The following is an 18,381-nucleotide window of genomic DNA, read 5'->3' on the forward strand; positions in this document are numbered from 1 at the left end:
ATCAACAGGTTTTCTTCTTGTTCTCACCTCGTAAGACCAGACGCACTGCACCCCTGCAAACCTTCGGACACATCTTCCCACCTCCACGTCTTCATGGGTTGTATACATTTCCCGGAGGCACTTGCCAATGTGTGGGACCATTCTCCGGAGAACTTCCCGGCTCATGATCACACCAGGTCCCCCCATACAGAAGTTCTCGCCAGGTTCCAGAGCAAGCTTCCCCATTTCTTCCGTGGTGCCCAGTCCCGTCTGCCCAAGAAAGAGGGGTTCACTACTATTCAAACTCCTCAGAAAACTCTCCAGACGGTCTCCTTTGATGTAAACATCATCATCTGCTCTCATAAACCATTCGTATTTGTCCAAGTAGTGGTCATGCATGTACTTGAGCATCATGAAGGACTTCTTCTGGGGTGGGTAGGAGTCATCCACGCCCCGCAGTGGCACCACTGGAACGGAGACCGACGTGTCTGAGCCCTCACTCGAGAAGAACTCAACCTTCCCAGGGATTGTCCTGGACCACGTCCTGGAATTAAAGTAAACATCAGTGAGAGAACAGCTTATTCCAAGCTTCCCATTTCTATAAATTCCCGTATCGACTCACGCTGAATCACTGTACATTCAAAAGGATGATAAAAAGCTACTTGATATGCTTGCTTCTCCTTAACAGAAGCCCACACTACTGGGTATTACAAAGTTCTAACTTGCTTTCAAAGGAATCCCAACAAAAAAGAATGATGAATATTAAAATATTTCCCACATATAACTATGTTTTGTCTAAGGCTGAAAAATCACCAGGGCACCAAGTCTAGATATTCAGGTTAATTTTCTGACACTACCGACTCCCTACCTATAAACCCCTCTGCTCTATAAAACAAAAGATTAAAAAATAAAATTGTTCACTCAACACATTGTCTTGGAATGCTCATCAAGTGCCAAGTATGTGCCAGGCCACAGGGATGCAGGGGTGAGCAAAACACAGATCCTCCAGCTGAAGTGCAGTCAACAAGAGGGCAGATATACATCTCTCTCCAAGAGAAAGGCGAGCAGAGAAAGGACGCGAGCCAGAGCGGAGGAGGGATGGCCTCCCTGCAGCGGGGGTCATCAAGGGGAGAAGCAGACCCAGGGCGCAGGGGCAGTCTTGAGGGCAGAGCAGGGGAAAACTGCAGGGCCTGACAGCCCCCCAGCGATGGGGCCTTTATGCTTTAAAACTGCAGGAAGCTGCTGGAGTCAAGGTGAAGGGCCCTGAGCTCTGGAACATAAGTGTTTCCTAGGAAACTGCTCATCCTACTGCCAGAGGAAACATTAGGGGTCAATTAAGAGAAAACAGTGACGAATTCTGCTGCCAAACAACAGATTTAAGGCCATCAGATTACATTTTTCCTTATGCTTTCTTTATGCTACGTATTAAGAGTTGAAGTAGTCTAGTTACAAAAATACATTTACATACAAACGACTTCTAGAAAAAACATATCATAGAGAATAAATGAAACCATACATTTAGCCTTAATACAGTCAAAAAGCATAGTTTCCAAATGATGTTCTTTCCAATATAGTCTTATCGTATGTAACTGTTACAATTATATTTATTACAGTGAAAAACAACTGAAAGATCAATGAAAAGCATGTATGTTCTCTGTAGGCTCAGATGATGGTTAGCATTTTTAGCGATAAAATATTTTAAAATTAGCATATGTACATTGGTTTTTAAACATAATGATATTGTACATTTAAAAGACCACAGTACAGCATAAATATAACTTTTATATGCAGAGGGAAGTCAAAAAAATTGTGTGACTCGCATTCTTGTGATACTTGTTTTTCTGCAGCAGCTACAAATTTCCAGTGTAACTATGAGATATGCCTATATTGCCAGTTGTAATCACATAATGCCAGCAACTGTAAAATGCATCTTCACTTCAGAGATGCTAAAATGTGAAAATAATGCACATCTTAGAATGTATATAGTATAGCAGTTGTAATGAGTGCTAAGTTGCTTCAGCTGTGTCCAACGTTTTGCGACCCTATGGACTATAGCCCACCAGGCTCCTGTCCGCGGGATTCTCCAGGAAAGAATATTGGAGTGGGTTGCCATGCCCTCCTCCAGGGGATCTTTCCAACCCAGGGATCAAAGGTGCACCTCTTCTGTCTCCTGTGCTGGCGTGTTCCTTACCACTAGCGCCACCTGATAATGTTCTTCCCTTAATGCCTATGGATTTAAAATGGACCTATAGGTCTTATGCCAGTTATAGAACCCTTAATAAAGAATTTGGCATAAATGAAACCTGACTGGACTACAGAAAATATACCAGGTTACTATGTTTTTACAAATGATATGCTCCTGAAAAGAAGCATGCAAACATAGCAGGAATGAGGCAGTTAAAGAGAAATCAACCCCTCCCACAAAGAGAAAGTCCATTTTAAAATGGGAATGAGCCCCAAACCTACACAAAATATGATAACTCAAATATCAGTCCCTGGCATGCAATAGTGTTCAGTAAATACTGCTCACCCATGTGAAGTGAATGACTGAAAGATACCTTTGTACATGTGTGGGCATGCTAAAGGGAAGAAACCATTTGTTTCTTATCTTTGAAAAATTTCCAAGACAGCCACATTAATATTCCTATGTGCACAAAGAAACCAATTCTATCAAGCACAGCCAGAATACAATTATTAAGAGGTAAAATCCACAGGCATACTTGCGTTGAAATATACTACCAGGCATGCTCCTTCTGAAATGCAATTTAAAGCTAAACAGTCTGCAGTATCTCACAACTGATTTTAAAAGGGTGATGAATAAGATCAATTTAGCTTTAGCTTCCACCCAACTGCTTCTGTGATAACAACACAGACCAAGTTCAGAGTAGAACTAAAGCAGTCAATCCCAGAAGCCATTAAAATACTAAAGCATCATGGGACTATCTGGAATATAGAGGCTGTAAGACAACGTCTACCTTCACAGGAAAAACCTGCTCTCAAGACAATATGGTGTGTGACGGCTGAAAGCATGGACTCAGGAATCAGGCTGTTGGGGTGAAAATCCTGCCTTCACTTTGGGCAAAACATTCTGAGCCTCATTATCCTTATCTGTGAACCGGGGATAATAAAAACTATCTGCTTTGTAGGGATGGGGTGAGGGTTAAGTGGACTATTATATCTAACAACGCCAGCCTGGCGTGAGATAAGCAAGTATACAGGTGTGAATCATTAAGGAAGACAAGAGTTTGCAAATAAAATAAGGTACTGAAATAAAAATGAGAGAGAGGAAACTGTGGGCTAAACTCAGAATAGCCGGTCTCAAGATTACACCCCAAAGTGAAAGCACGGAGATAAATGCTGCTTCCTTTATTTCTGGCTAAAAACCTGACACTTAAGCTATATGACAAGTTCTATCACATTATGAACCTCAAGACAACATCAGGGTGCAAGTCTGAACTTTAAAAGTGCTCTCACTTAAAACACCAGAATCCGTCACACTAAACTGACCCTTCGGTCTGGCTCTGCTTCCCACGGCTGCCCCACAGAGAACACAGAGATGGAAGCACTAGCTGCACAACCATCGGTGAAGTGATTAACACTTGAAACGGCGCTGATTTGTCCAGGAAGAGCAAGCAACTAAGTTTAAAAACAGACAATCTAACTTCAGACCATTCTGAAAGCCTCTCTGCAGTTTTAAGGTAACACCAACGATTATTATCTTTTCCTCAGCTAACCCACAGAAAAATCCCATGCTGCCCTTTTGCTTAGATGGCTGGTGGTCTGAGGGAAATCTCAATATGGAGTTGTTGTAAATCCTTTAATCTCGATAAATTTCAATCTTTTAACTTAGGATACCTTTAGCTTAACTAGCTCCATAAAGTTAAAGAGTTCTGGAACATAAATCATGATTCATCACCCTAGGGGAACCAAGGTGTGGGCATCAATAATTCCAAAGAAATGAAGACAATGCTACTGAAGAATCAAACTGCCCTCCCCTTTCTGAGACAGAAACAGGTTAGCATCCTTAATTTTCATAAGCAAACATCAACTTTGCCATCAACACATTTGTAACTGGGGGGAAGAACTCCTACTTAATTGAAACCACAGAACATTTGAATGGGTCCCTGCCAGAAAGCTCCCTTTTCAATGAGCTGATAACCAACTCTTGCTAAAGCAGACAAGATAATTGAAATCTGTGAATGCCAAGCCAATAATTTTCCTTTCCTCCAGGGTTCTAAACCCTGCCTCTATACCGAGTTAAGTCACAGTGAAGTCACGCAGCTGGACAACATTAACTTCGTTGAGGAATGCCTTTGCTGAATTGGGATTTAATAACAGTCTCCATCTCTATCTATGTCACTTTAAGAAAAACTACATAATATACATTTCTGTAAAAAACCACATTTGCAGCATGAGTACTGTCCTGGGTACACATTCAGGTAGCTAAACTTTAAAAGAAAGCAATAGAATACCTGTGATATGGATTAACAGGGGAACAAAAGCACACACACAAAGTAAAATAATGTACCACTCTACCCCAAAGTGTTTACTATAGTTATTTTTGGATAGAGGATCAGAAGGGATTTACTTTTCTTCATGTTTTCTACAACAAATACAGTTACAGAAAAAAAATTTTAAGTCCAAGGGAAAGCTTCAAACTAAAAAGCATCCAAAGAAATAGAACTTGACAAGAGATAATTTTACTCGTGCAATACTTTTTACTCTATTCAATGGGAAAAAAAAAAACTAAGCAAAAAATGGAGTAAGATTGAGTACTCTTCTTTCACATTTTCTACGCTTTAAAGGTGATATTAAGTTTCATAAATAAGGGGAGGTTTCTGTGATTTGCCCCGAAGCACTACTACATATGTGGTCTGATGGTTACAGTGTAAGTTTGAAAGGACTCATGATCAAATCACTTTGCAATTTCTGGTCAAGGAAGGAAGGCAGAATACAGTCTTCCCCTACGAATTGATAAGTTTGTTTGTTTGTTCAGTCCCTCAGTCACATCCGACTCTTTGCGACCCTGTGGACTGTAGCATGCCAGGCTTCCCTGTCCTTCACTATTTCCCTGAGTTTGCTCAAATTCATGTTCACTGAGTCAGTGATGCCATCCAACCATCTTACCCTCTGTAGTCCCCTTCTCCTCCTGCCTTCCATCTTTCCTAGCATCCAAGTCTTCTCCAATGAGCTGGTTTTTTGCATTAGGTGGCCAAAGTATTGGAGCTTTAGCATCAGTCTTTCCAATGAATATTCAGGGTTGATTTCCTTTAGGATGGACTGGTTGGATCTCCTTGCACTCCAAGGGACTCTCAAGAGTCTTCTCCAACACCACAGTTCAAAAGCATCAGTTCTTCAGCGCTCACCCTTCTTTATGGTCCAACTCTCACATCCATACATGACTACTGGAAAATCCATAACTCTGACTAGACGGACCTTTGTTGGCAAAGTGATACCTCTGCTTTTTAATGCTGTTTGTCGAGGTTGGTCATGGCTTGTCTTCCAAGAAGCAAGAGTCATTTAATTTCATGGCTGCAGTCACCATCCACAGTGATTTTGGAGCCCAAGAAAATAAAGTCTGTCACTGTTTCCATCGTTTCCCTATCTATGTATCATGAAGTGATGGGACCAGATGCCATGATCTTAGTTTTCTGAATGCTGAGTTTTAAGCCAGCTTTTTCTCTCTCCTCTTTCACTTTCGTCAAGAGGCTCTTCAGTTCCTCTTCACTTTCTACCATAAGAGTGGTGTCATCTGCATATCTGAGGTTATCGATATTTCTCCCGGCAATCGTGATTCCAGTTTGGATCCATCTAGCTTGGCATTTCGCATGATGCACTCTGCATAGAACTTAAATAAGCACGGTGACAATAAATAGCCTTGATGTACTCCTTTCATGATTTTGAAGCAGCTTGTTATTCCACGCCTGGTTCTAACTGTTGCTTCTTGATCTGCATGCAGGTTTCGCAGAAGGCAGGTAAGGTATTCTAATCGAGGAAGCAGTAGCAGATGTTTTTCTGGAATTCCCTTGCTTTTTCAATGATCCAACAAATGTTGGCAATTTGATCTCTGGTTCCTCTGCCTTTTCTAAATCCAGCTTGGACATCTGGAGTTCTCAGTTCATATCCTGCTGAAGCCTGGCTTAAAGGATTTTTGAGCATTACCTTGCTAGCACGTGAAATAAGTGCAACTGTGAAGTAGTCTGAACATTCTCTGGCCTTGCCCTCCTTTGGAACTAGAATGAAAACTGACCTTTTCCAGTCCTGTGGCCCCTGCTGAGTTTTCCATATTCGCTGGCATACTGAGTACAGCACTTTAACGGCATCATCTTTCAGGATTTGAAATAGCTCAGCTGAAATTTCATCACCTCCACTAGTTTTTTGTTTGTAGCAATGCTTCCTAAGGCACATTTGACTTTACACTCCAGGATGCTTGGCTCCTGTAATTGCGTTTGTGTAATTAAATGTACACATTTATATTCTTTCCTATTACAGAAAGGATTTAAGACAACTTAACCAAAACGTATACAAGATGAAAATAATCATCAAGAAAATTAGGCAAAAGAAAAACAAAAGTAGGAAAGTTGGAGCAAAGCATGAAGGTGGTACCTGTAGCAGAGAGGACAAAATCAGGGTAGGGGCTGCCTGCCCACCTCAGTAGCCATGATCATGATCACCCAGGGAGCTCAAGGGGCGAGCCCTTAGCAGTTGCCACACGTCTTCTCCGTCTGCTAACGCGGCGCCAGATCTAGTTGTAAGCCTTTCAGCAGGCAACCAAGAGGAGTCACAAGACTGGGCCCCACTGTTCAGGGTCAAGTGAGATAATGATTCTAGATACTAAGACCTCAAGGAAGTTTCTCCCCTGCGTCTACGGCAAAGAAATGGAGCAAAGGTATGGAGCACCCTTACAGGAGGCACAACGTGATGGAGCAGCAGTCTTAGCTCAACCTCCCAAAAAAGTCCATGAAGGACAGCTCTACACTGCCAGTCAGAGCAGCCAGGGGCCTGCAGAACTCGGAGGGCTTCCCAGGCAGGCTAGCCAGTGAGGACTCACAGACTCTCCTGGAACAGAAGGAATGTCCCTGGCAGGAGACCACAAGCCTCACTCAGCCTGTTACCTCCAGGAGCCCTGCAGTCGGAGTGCTGAGCTGCAGGTTCCCTCTGCTATGCAAGTGGTTTCCGGACATGTGGCTTCCTCTTTGTAAACGTTTAGCTGCCTCGCTGCTATGACCGCATGACATGAGCGATCTCAAAATCTTTTTGGAAGTAGGTGGGGAAGTATAAAACAGGGATCACAAATGTTGGGAAAATTTTTTAAAGGAAAAATCAAATTAGACCACTTACCATTAATCCTGAAAACTAGACTTAAGCTAAAAGCAAACATTAAAGAGCTCCCCCACCTGATAAAGCTATTGGAGGGTGGATGACAGCTTCCCACCTCGACAATGGCCAGGGCACAAGCCCAGGAGGCAGCACCAAGGTATTAAGAGCTAAGAGCAATCTGCCCTTTGAGCCTAGATTCACAGCAATCAACACTGATCAAGAGAGACCACAAATATGCCATCCGTGAAACAGAAGAATTAACATTTGGAGTGTTAATAGCAGAAGATAAATGCTGATCCTGTGGTCCATTTCCAAGCTTCAAGTCTTTGCTACTTTTAGAAATCTATAAGTTTATATTTTGCTACTTACACTTAAAAAGTGTAAACACACAACTAATTCTTAACTATGCATAAATAAAATTTTCAAATGTAATTTTAAGAAAAAAAAAAAAAATCACTGTTGTGTGAAAGCACCCTGAACCCACAGCCAACTCCTGTGAAGCCAGTCTTCTTCCTCCGCTGGGGTGCTCCCTGGCATCAAGCCTGCTTCACAATCACCAACAGCGCAACAGTGACGGCGTGGGGGGCAGTGCGTGTGGAGGGCATCAGACACTCAACCGTGCGACAACGCCACGAGACGTGAGAGGAACCGACACCCACATTTTACAGAGGCGGAGACAGGCTCAGAGCCAGGTAAGTAACTTGCCTGAGATCACAAAGCTAAAAACGGGGAAGCCAGGCCACCAGTGGTCTGACTCTAACACATCACGGGCCAGCCCACTGGCTTGTTCATCTCACACTGTTCTCCCAGGCCATCACCCACACTTCTGCAGTCCCTCCTCTGCTGCTGTGTGCGTGTGCTTGGTCCCTCAGTCATGTCCGACTCTTTGCAACCCCATGGGCTGCAGTCCGTCAGGCTCCTCTGTCCATGGGGATTCTCCAGGCAAGAACACTAGAGTGGGTTGCCATGTCCTTCTCCAGGGGATCTTCCCAACCCAGGGATTGAACCCAGGTCTCCCGCATTGCAGGTGGATTCTTTACCATCTGAGCCACCAGGGAAGCCCCAGCTGGGAAAACCGTCATCCCAGAAAAGGAGAGCAGCCTTATACCCGTTTTAGTCACTGCCTCCCATGTTGTCCGTCTGCCTGGCTAAGACCTGCCCATCAAGGGATACCTTCATAGTTTGGGCTGATTTCAAAGGCCAGAAGACTTCACTCAAAACTAACTTCCTGAAACTTTCATTCTGTGTTTGAGTCCCTCTGTCACTCCAAATCCTGCCCAATTATTTTCTGGTATTAGGTTGCATCCAGGTTCAATTTACAAAGCAATCATTTTAATGGCATTAATAGCGCCATTTTCAATCATCCTCAGGCTTTGCAAGCCCAGAGTTGACATCAAATCAGAGCAGAACACCTCATTTTTAATCATCCACAGAAAAATGTACTCAACTACAGGACAAATATGGAAGCTATGAACGCTTAAGTTCACGACACAATGAAGGTGAGATGAACAGCTTCACTGCCTTGTTCTAAAAAGGTTCATTTATCTTTGGTTGTGCAGGGCCTCTTGCTACACACAGGCTTTCTCCAGCTGTGGTGAGCTGGGGCCGCTCTGTCACGGTACACAGGCTTCCCACCGCCGCGGCTTCTACTGTGAAGCACGGGCTCCAGGCTCAGCTGCGGTGCCAAACGGGCTCAGCTGCTCCACGGCATGGAGGATCTTCCCAGAACAGGGATCAAACCAGTGTCCCCTGCACCGTAGGCGGATTTTTTACCACTGGACCACCAGGGAAGCCCCTGTTTCGCTCGTTTTACACTGTAACTAAGTTTCTCATTCCTCCAATTTCATCCAGAACCAGAAGCCAAAAAGACACTGACAGAGGATGGAGGCACAGAATACTTATTATGAATACACAAAAGCCCTTCATTAAAAACGCTGTCACCCGACTCTCCTCAGTATCATCTGGAAGGGCACAGAGACAGTAACTGATGAAATACAGTTACAGTAACACCAAATACACGTGTTATCCCTACATTTGGGGGCAGGAATAATTGTCATTTACAGAAACAAGAATGGCCCTGACTTCAAACCCCAGGGAACCCAGGGCCAACACGCCCCCTGTGCCCAGCAGTCCTGCAGGCAGCTGCAATTAACACACACAAAACTGCATTCACATTCCCTCCCAAGAGCTGTCACTTGTTTTTTTAAAAAACTTCAGTTATGAAGCTTTATTATAAAATAAGTTCTCACTGCAGAAAAACTCAAAAATACAAAATGTGCCAAGAATATGAAAAATCATTCAGCATCATGGTGTGTATACCTTTTATACTTTCTTTATCATACAAAAAGAAACATTTCATTTGATTTTAAAAATGGTCTCATACTTGGCACACAATTTTAAAATCTACTCTCATTTAGATACATTGTGAACTTTTCTTCATTCCAATAAGCATATTTCAGCCACACCAGTTTTTAAGATTAGAGAAGCAGATCACACAATGGACAATCTAGAGAAATCAGTCATGGTCCGTAGCTCCTAATGCAGGACACCAAAGCTTCTTTTAATTCCCACTTCATAGAATACATACTTGAGCACATTTTTAAACTTCTTCGGAAACATTTCTAGTGGAATTGCTAGATCTCAGCTCCCAGTCCCAATGAACTGTCCTTTCTCATCATCCTTCACTAACTCCTGCTATTTCACATTTCCAGGAACCTGTTGTGTCTGCCCCGGAAACTCCAGCTCATCCTTCAAGACTATGCAAGGGAAGAGGGGTAAGACTGTGAGGAAGACCTTCCTCAATCCCCTTCCTAAGTCAGTGCAGACCTCTCTCTTCTGCACCCACACAGTAACAGGTCCAGGCACCGTGCGAGCCCTATCATTCAACAGTATCACTTGCTTCCTTCCCTAGACAATTAACTCCACAAGAATGGAATTATTAATCTACTTTCAAAAACTGAAGCATAACTAATGAATGGGGAAAAATGAAATTGCCAATGCAACAAAAACACAATCGTGTTTACCTTCTATTGACAACCAAACTATCCTTGGAATATTCTGTTTGAAGACATCCAGATCTGGAACCATGATACATAACATTAAACTCATTTTCAGGACCGCAATTTTCATCAGTTTTCTTATACAGGTAGTTTATAATGTGAAATGGGTTGTGCCCCCAAAAGTTCACTTACATGTTAATTATTTTGACAATAGAAAGCTTTCAGTAATTTTTGGCCAAACTGAATTCTGAGAAAGCAAGCACTGCTCTAAACTGTTTCAAGATAAACATGGTTTACAGCATTCAAAACAGAAGGAACTCTGAGATCTGCTCATGGAGACTGGTAAAAGGAACAGTTTGCCTTCGTTTAAAACATTAGGAAGAAGCCATTAATTGATAAAACATCTTGCAATAAGATTCTTGTATCTAAAGCTAGTGTTTCTCGAACTTTCTTCCCATAATTCCCTATAAACTGATGCTAACATTTAAGAGCGCCATTTTATCACTCCTGGGGCAAAGAAGGGAAATCATCCACCTCTCTATTCTGAGAAAAAGAACAAATCAGTTCCCCATCTTCAGCCCAGGGGAAGCAAGAGTCAAGATAAATAGATAGTGTTGTATTAGTTTAGTGTTCAGGGCATAAAAATGGACTGAAATCTAAATACAATTTTTTAAAATTAAACCATTAATTAAAAAAATCCAAATAGCACCAAAACTCTCTCAGCAAGAACAGGTAAGTGTAGCCAAATAATGCTTGGAACAGAAGAGTAACAAAAGGGACTTGTCTACAGGATATTAAAATATTATTCAATCTTCAATAATGTCAGTGGGTGGTACTGGAACAAGAACAGACAGAAAGATCAATGAAACAAAACAGCAAGTCCAAAAACATACCCAAGAATCTGAGTATGATGAAGATGGCATTTCAAATCAGGAGGGAAATGGGAGCTTATTTAACAGGTGGTACAGAGACAATGTTTCATTCGGGGTGAAAATGATGTACCCCTTCTAAAATGAGAAAAATGTTCCTTAAGAAAATCTTGTGACTACACTGGTTGTCCACCAGTTAAGACTGCATGCTTCCAACGCAGGGGGAGTAGCCGAGACCCCTGGTTGGAGAACTAACATCCCACAAGCTGAGAAGCACAGTTAAAAAAAAAAAAGTCTCTCCAGGGCAATAAACTTTCTGCGCTTCCTGAAAGGAAGCGACTGAACTACATGGACATCTAACTTCTGTATATCAAATGATGTAACTAAGAAAAATATGAAAAAAAAATTGCAGCTGGTAACAGTAAGACATAATGAACCCAGCGGAGACTCCAATGAACTATCATTAACCAGCACACTAAATTACTTTAGAAGAATCACAGGGCCATTTTAAAGTGAAATTACCTAGAATTGATCGCTAAGGAAGGCTTTCTTATCTCTCCTCGCTATTCTTTGGAACTCTGCATTCAGATGCTTTCCTTTTCTCCTTTGCTTTTCGCTTCTCTTCTTTTCACAGCTATTTGTAAGGCTTCCTCCAACAGCCATTTGGCTTTTTTGCATTTCTTTTCCATGGGGATGGTCTTGGTCCCTGTCTCCTGTACAATGTCACGAACCTCCGTCCAGAGTTCATGAGGCACTCTATCTATCAGATCTAGTCCCTTAAATCTATTTCTTACTTCCACTGTATAATCATAAGGGATTTGATTTAGGTCATATCTGAATGGTCTAGTGGTTTTCCCTACTTTCTTCAATTTAAGTCTGAATTTGGCAGTAAGGAGTTCATAATCTGAGCCACAGTCAGCTCCTGGTCTTGTTTTTGCTACCTGTATAGAGCTTCTCCATCTTTGGCTGCAAAGAATATAATCAATCTGATTTCGGTGTTGACCATCTGGCGATGTCCATGTGTAGAGTCTTCTCTTGTGCTGTTGGAAGAGGGTGTTTGCTATGATCAATGCGTCCTCTTGGCAAAACTCTATTAGCCTTTGCCCTGCTTCATTTCGTGCTCCAAGGCCAAATTTGCCTGTTACTCCAGGTGTTTCTTGACTTCCTACTTTTGAATTCCAGTCTCCTATAATGAAAAGGACATCTTTTTTGGGTGTTAGTTCTAAAAGGTCTTGTAGGTCTTCACAGAACTGTTCAACTTCGGCTTCTTCAGCATTACTCGTTGGGGCACAGGCTTGGATTACTGTAATATTGAATGTTTTGCCTTGGAAACGAACAGAAATCATTCTGTCGTTTTTAAGATTGCATCCAAGTACTGCATTTCAGACTCTTTTGTTGACCATGATGGCTACTCCATTTTTTCTAAGGGATTCCTGCCCACAGTAGTAGATATAATGGTCATCTGAGTTAAATTCACCCATTCCAGTCCATTTTAGTTCACTGATTTCTAGAATGTCTACGTTCACTCTTGTCATCTCCTGTTTGACCACTTCCAATTTGCCCTGATTCATGGATCTAACATTCCAGTCTGGCACCACCGACTCGATGGACATGAGTTTGAGTGAACTCTGGGAGTTGGTGAGGGACAGGGAGGCCTGGCGTGCTGTGATTCATGGGGTTGCAAAGAGTAGGACATGACTGAACGACTGAACTAACTGAACTGAACTACCTAGAATACAAATATTTTGCAGATGAGTGGGGAAAAAAAAAAAACTTACATATTGACTTGTAGAACACCACCCTATCCAGAACCCTAAGGGAATTTTAGTTTAAGACAGCTTCAGAGTTCCAACACTGTAATCACTTCAGATATAAATCTTTTCTCAATTCCTTTTAAAATTCATTACATTTATAAAACCAAGGATACATTCACCCGCTTCTGTACAAAACCAGATTTCTGCTGACTTACCTCCTTCCCCCTAAATTCATTCCTCCTCTAGTTTTCCCCATCTCAATAAATGACACCACCACCCACCCTTTCTTTCAAGGTAAAATCCTAGAAATTATCCTGAATTCCTCTCTGCTTCACGGCCTCTGAAGCATTTTGTCAACATGTCCGCAACTCTGGCTTCTGCATATATCGTGGGGTCATGCTCCTCTCTCCATCCCAACCATCTTCACCTAGACCACCTCCTAACAGCTCCCTGCTCCCCCACAATTTATTCACACAATAGCATGAATTAACTTTTCAGAATATAATGCAAGCCCCTCTGTTTCCCATTTAAACTGTCCAAGTGAAAGTCGCTCAGTTGTGTCCTACTCTTTGGAACCCCATGGACCATGGAGTCTGTGGAATTCTCTAGGCTAGAATACTGGAGTGGGTAGCCTTTCCCTCCTCCAGGGGATCTTCCCGACCCAGGAATCAAACCAGGGTCTCCTGCATTGCAGGCAGATTCCCCACGAACGGAGCTATCAGGGAAGCCCAAAACCTCCAAAGGCTTTCTAATTCACTAAAATTCCATGACACCAGACACACATCTTCTTTCTTTTATTGATCTTCTTCAAGTTTCAAACTGATTCCTGTCCTATAATTCACCAGCTCTTCCCTCTGCCAAGCACACTCATCAACGACATTCCCAGACCTCAGACCAAACACCACATTCTCAGAGGTGCTCCCCAAACATCTAACAGAGAGGACATCACCTCACCCTGCCTTCACCCTTGCTCTATTTGTCCCAAAGAACCCATCACTAGCTGAAACCCTCTTTTAAGTATCTGTCCCTCTCACTAGAGCAGAAGCTCCAGGAGAACAAGCATCTTAATTTTTGTGTTCCCAAACATTCAGAGTCCAGGCCCAAGGCATCATGCACGTATCTGTTGAAAGAAGGGATGAATTTTAAGAGTATGGGATCATTTTGATGAGCCAAGATCATTCCCGTGAACATAAGGGCTACGGTATCTGCTCGGTGCCTGTGAAGGAGCGCTACCGCTGGCCTGTCTGAAGGTTACACTTGGAGTTTTGCTTCGCCTGCTTTCAGCTGTCGCTGCACTGCTAACATCTATTGGTGCTCCTGCTCCTCATTGGAAGCATATGGCAGAACTGAAAAGTCAGTAATGATGATGCTCTCCCATCACTTAAGCGCACCAACTTTAGTGCAGACGGGCGTATCTCCTTGAATTTTTCAAAGGCTTTTATAGCTCCTTTCTGAATCTCAGTTAGTAGTCCCTAAATCTGAATTCTGATACTGTCAACGTCCTAGCATAAAAGTACATCATAGTGCCATCTTTCTAAAAACACTGCTATCTCCTTCAAGCCAAACAAAAATTTTACTTTGATAAACAAAAATAAAAACACAGACTTTTTCCCTAAGGTAAAGAATGCATTCACCTTTCAGCGGAAATGTAGAACTCAGTGCCAAACTAGAGTTCTACCCTATGCTAGAAGATCCAAGCCAACTTTTATACTGCGTGAAATTTCCAGTTTAAGAGCTGAGTGTGGACTTTTGGCCCAGGCTGCAAAGCACAGCAAAGCCATAATTATGTTACATCCTATAACCTCCATCCCAATTTTGGCTTTCCCCAAAAGTTCCTTAAGGCTAAAATCGTCTTGTGTCATCTGCTGCAGCCAGTCTAATCACAACGTTGACAGGCTGAAAAGCAGAGGACCTTAACCAGAAAGGCAGGTCCACCCCCAGGCTCCAACTAATGTGACTACTTAAGATCAGAGAGATACAAGAAAAAGTATGCAGGAAAGCTGACAGAGCGACTGAATAGAATATACCTAGGGTTTTATCAAAAAGGCAGAGCTTCCACAAAGAAGAGCCAGAGGACAAATTTTGTTTCTACTTTTCCCTAGCTGCCTTAAAGAAAATAAACAATGAGATAAAATACTACATCCAAAAAAGATGAGGTAGGAAATTTGGAAAGGAGGCCAAGCATAGAGCCTCAAGCACTGGTTTGGGGAAAGATCATTTCCAAGTGTTAAATGTATCCAGTTTGCAACAATTTTCTGAGTATTGCTGGTGTTACCAGACTCCTTCTAGTTTGTGATTTTATATCTACGAAAAAGTATTTGCTTGGGGGGCAGGGAGTTACATGTCCACTATGTTAACTGTCCCAAACTTGTGATTTCAAAGAACTTGACACCAAATTGGAATCATAGAGATTTACTTTAAAAACCATGCTGTAAACAATGTATACAGCTCATCCTCAATTTCTGATTATATATTTTTCAAAAATCAAATGCTTTTTTGATGTACACCTAAAACACTGTAAACCAACTATACTTCAAAGGAAAAAAAACCAAAAAACCCCCACGAAACAACAAAAAGCACAACTCCACCTAATTCAACAGATCTGGGAGAAAACCATGATCTGCATGTTTGTTCCCAAGTCATGATCTTAAGTCAAATTTATGCTACCTTTTCAGGCACTCAGTCCCCTTCTGGCAGAACCTAGGTCATGGACTTAAACAAGATTCCAGTGGAAATACAAAGGTATGGGGAATCAATGCACTGAAAAGGCAGACATTCTCTATTGCTCTTTCACCTTCCTTTTCAACCCTTTACTTCCTCCTTTAGAGGAACGGAGACCCAAATATGCTTTTCTCCTCACAACATCTAATGCCTGAAAATTTAGACCAGGACTACAGTTAAAAGCTGAAGTTATAAAGGTTATGGTTATAAATTAAGAACCAACAACCACCAGCTTGGCCTCGCTCAGTAATGACTGCTCTAAGAGTCCATTCCCAGCAGACCTCTCAGGTTGGTTTGCTCTGTGGCTGGATGAATACCAAATCTTATCATTTCTGTACTTCACACATATAAGGTTTCCATTAAATCTCTTTACTGAATCTATTACATCCTTCTTCTACCCCAAATTCATTCCAATATCATCTCTCTTTCACTCTTCTAAAGATTACTTTGGCTAATCCCTTTGTTAATCCTGAACGATTCCAGCCACTTTTCTGACTCATATGGCTAACTAGGACCCAGGTACCGGATAACACACACGTCACTAAATTGGGCAAGAACTGCTTTTCCCAAAGGTTCTCTTTCCAATTACAAAACAGTCTGGTGGGGTTGAGTGTGCAGCGTGTACCCCTTCCATTTACCAGAATGGTTCCAACAGTGAAAACTGCAATTGGAAGGCCTCTAACCAAATTAACTCACACAGGCTCTAGTTCTGCAAGGCTAAAAGTGCAGGTTTCAGACACTCGAATAATAACCCCCGCTGAGACCATTATCACCAGTATTGTGCTGAGTTTTCCAAACACTCTTGAGTGTTTGGAAATGTTCGATCGTGCTCATTCAACAAAGGAAAGGACTTGGACAAGAAAAGATGAAGCGTGGAGCATAAAGTCCGCATGAAGACTACACCGAGAGGGGCCAAGCTGGTCCGCTGGACCCCAAAGCCCCTGCTTTTGCGCGTTGCGCTCGCTATACCGCCGCTGAGCCCGCTGCCAACACCGGGCACGCCCCGGGGGGCAGAGCGGCCCCACGGAAGCCCAGCGAGCACCCGGTCTGGGAAGCAGGCAAAGGCGCGCGCCGCTGGCGGGCCGCGGGGCAGCGCGCTCGGATGCTGGACGCCGCCCGGGAGCGGGGGCTCACCTGAAGGCCGCCACCGCGCGGGTCTGCAGGTACTTCTGGGCGGTCATGACTCCCACGAAGAGAAAGTTCCTGTCGCGCGGGACGCCATCCTGGGCCTCGCCGTGGGGCCAGAGCCGCTGCCCGCGCGCATCCCCGCGCGCCCCGCCGGCCAGGGACACCGCGGCCGCCTGCCCGGGCCGGCAAGCCTCGGGGCTGGCGCGGCGCCGCGGGCCCGCCCGCTTCAACTCGGAGGCGCGGGGCAGCACGAGCCGCGAGGCCAGCACGAAACCCAGCACGAGCCCGAGCAGCACGCTGAGCCAGGCGCGCCGGCCGCGCACGGCCATGCCCGCGCCGCTCCGCCCGCCGGGCCGCCGCCGCCGCCGCTCCGCGCGCCCTCAGCCCGCCCGCCGAGGCCAGCCCGCCCTACGCGGCCCCGCCCGGGCAGCGCCGCGGCTGCGGCGGGCCCGCCGTGCCCATCGCGGAGCGCGGGCCGCCCGCAGGCCCCGCGCCGGCGCTCGGCCCCCCTCGCGCGCCCCCGCCTTCAGGGGCGCAGCATGCCCGGCGCGCGCCGGCCGCGGCCCGCCGCCCGCGCCCCGCGCCCCGCGGCCCCCGGCCGGCTCGGCTCCCCGCGCGGCGCCCCCCGGGCGCTCGGCTCCGCTGGCGCTGCGCGCGGCGCGCTGCTGTCCGTGGCCGGCGCCGGCGCGGCCACTGCTCATCGTCCGGCTCCGCGCGCCATCGCCGTGGGGGCGCCGCACGTCACGCACGGCGCGCAGGGGGCGGGGCGCTCTGACCCCGCTCGGGACCCGTCCGCGCCGCGCGATTGGCGCAGCGGTGAATGGGGGGCGGTTCACGTGGCGAAAGTTTGCCCGAAAAAGAAAGCCCGGCTCGGGGCCCCGCCCGCGCGGTCTGCGGCGGCCCCGGGCGGAGGGGGCGTGGGCCGGGCTCGGCGCCGCCTGGGGCCCGGAGGGAGGCGCCCGGCCGCCCGTTACCCGCCCCGCCGGCCCGCGCCGGCATCCCTGCCGCGGCGCGCGGCGCTGGCCCGAGGCCCTCCCGCCCGGCCTCCGGCTGCCTCGAGACGCTGCGCCAGCGTGGATCTTATCGGGGATTTCTAAGAAGGGGCTTCTTGGTCCTCGAACACTGCACTCGTGGAGGACGAGCCGCGCGCTCCTCCTGCACACACTGTCCTCAGACACACCCGCCTCCCCGCGCCCAGCCCTCCAGCCGGGCGGGCCTCTCCGGCCACCTTTCCTGCGTCCTCGCGATTCACACTGTATCTTTGTTCCCGCAGCTCTGTGGGTGCGAGCGAGCATGTATAGCATAAACAGCTCAGGAGCCGTTTGAAACGTGCATGACTGCAGAATGAACCGTGAATTCAGCTACCTTGTTCTCTACTAGTTTCTAAGCTAAAAAAAGAAAGAAAAAGAAAGCTATACTCAGTGCCCGACCTTCTAACACTAGCAGCATTTAAAGGATGTTGAAGAAATGGTAGATGATGTTAATACGCTTTTTTTACATTCTATGTGGAAACTCATCAGTTAGTATCTCTAATCTGAGTCTTTGTTTTTTAACGTAATCCATCCATAAAAGTGCCGTGGATTTCTAAAGACAGTTTTTGAGAACCGGCTT

At 45.2% G+C, this 18,381-nt stretch overlaps 1 protein-coding gene across 2 annotated transcripts in view; it reads right to left on the bottom strand.

Moving 5' to 3' along the window:
• CHSY1 (chondroitin sulfate synthase 1) overlaps positions 1 to 17,244 on the bottom strand; it is a 93,425-nt gene extending 76,181 nt beyond the window's left edge. The window contains exons 1-2 of one of the 2 annotated variants that reach the window (XM_088829700.1): positions 16,777 to 17,244; positions 28 to 523 (exon numbers count right to left, since the gene is read on the bottom strand). In XM_088829700.1, the coding sequence (XP_088685826.1) occupies positions 28 to 523; positions 16,777 to 17,099 (819 nt within the window). In that variant the 5' untranslated portion in view covers positions 17,100 to 17,244. The remainder of the gene's footprint in view (positions 1 to 27; positions 524 to 16,776) is intronic. The other variant, XM_055417676.2, reaches the window with a different exon arrangement.
• Positions 17,245 to 18,381: the final 1,137 nt, after the last annotated feature.

The sequence above is a fragment of the Moschus berezovskii genome, chromosome 21 (genome assembly GCF_049115385.1).
Source record: "Moschus berezovskii isolate FMDL1 chromosome 21, NW_MosBer_1.0, whole genome shotgun sequence".
Taxonomy (NCBI): Eukaryota; Metazoa; Chordata; class Mammalia; order Artiodactyla; family Moschidae; genus Moschus; species Moschus berezovskii.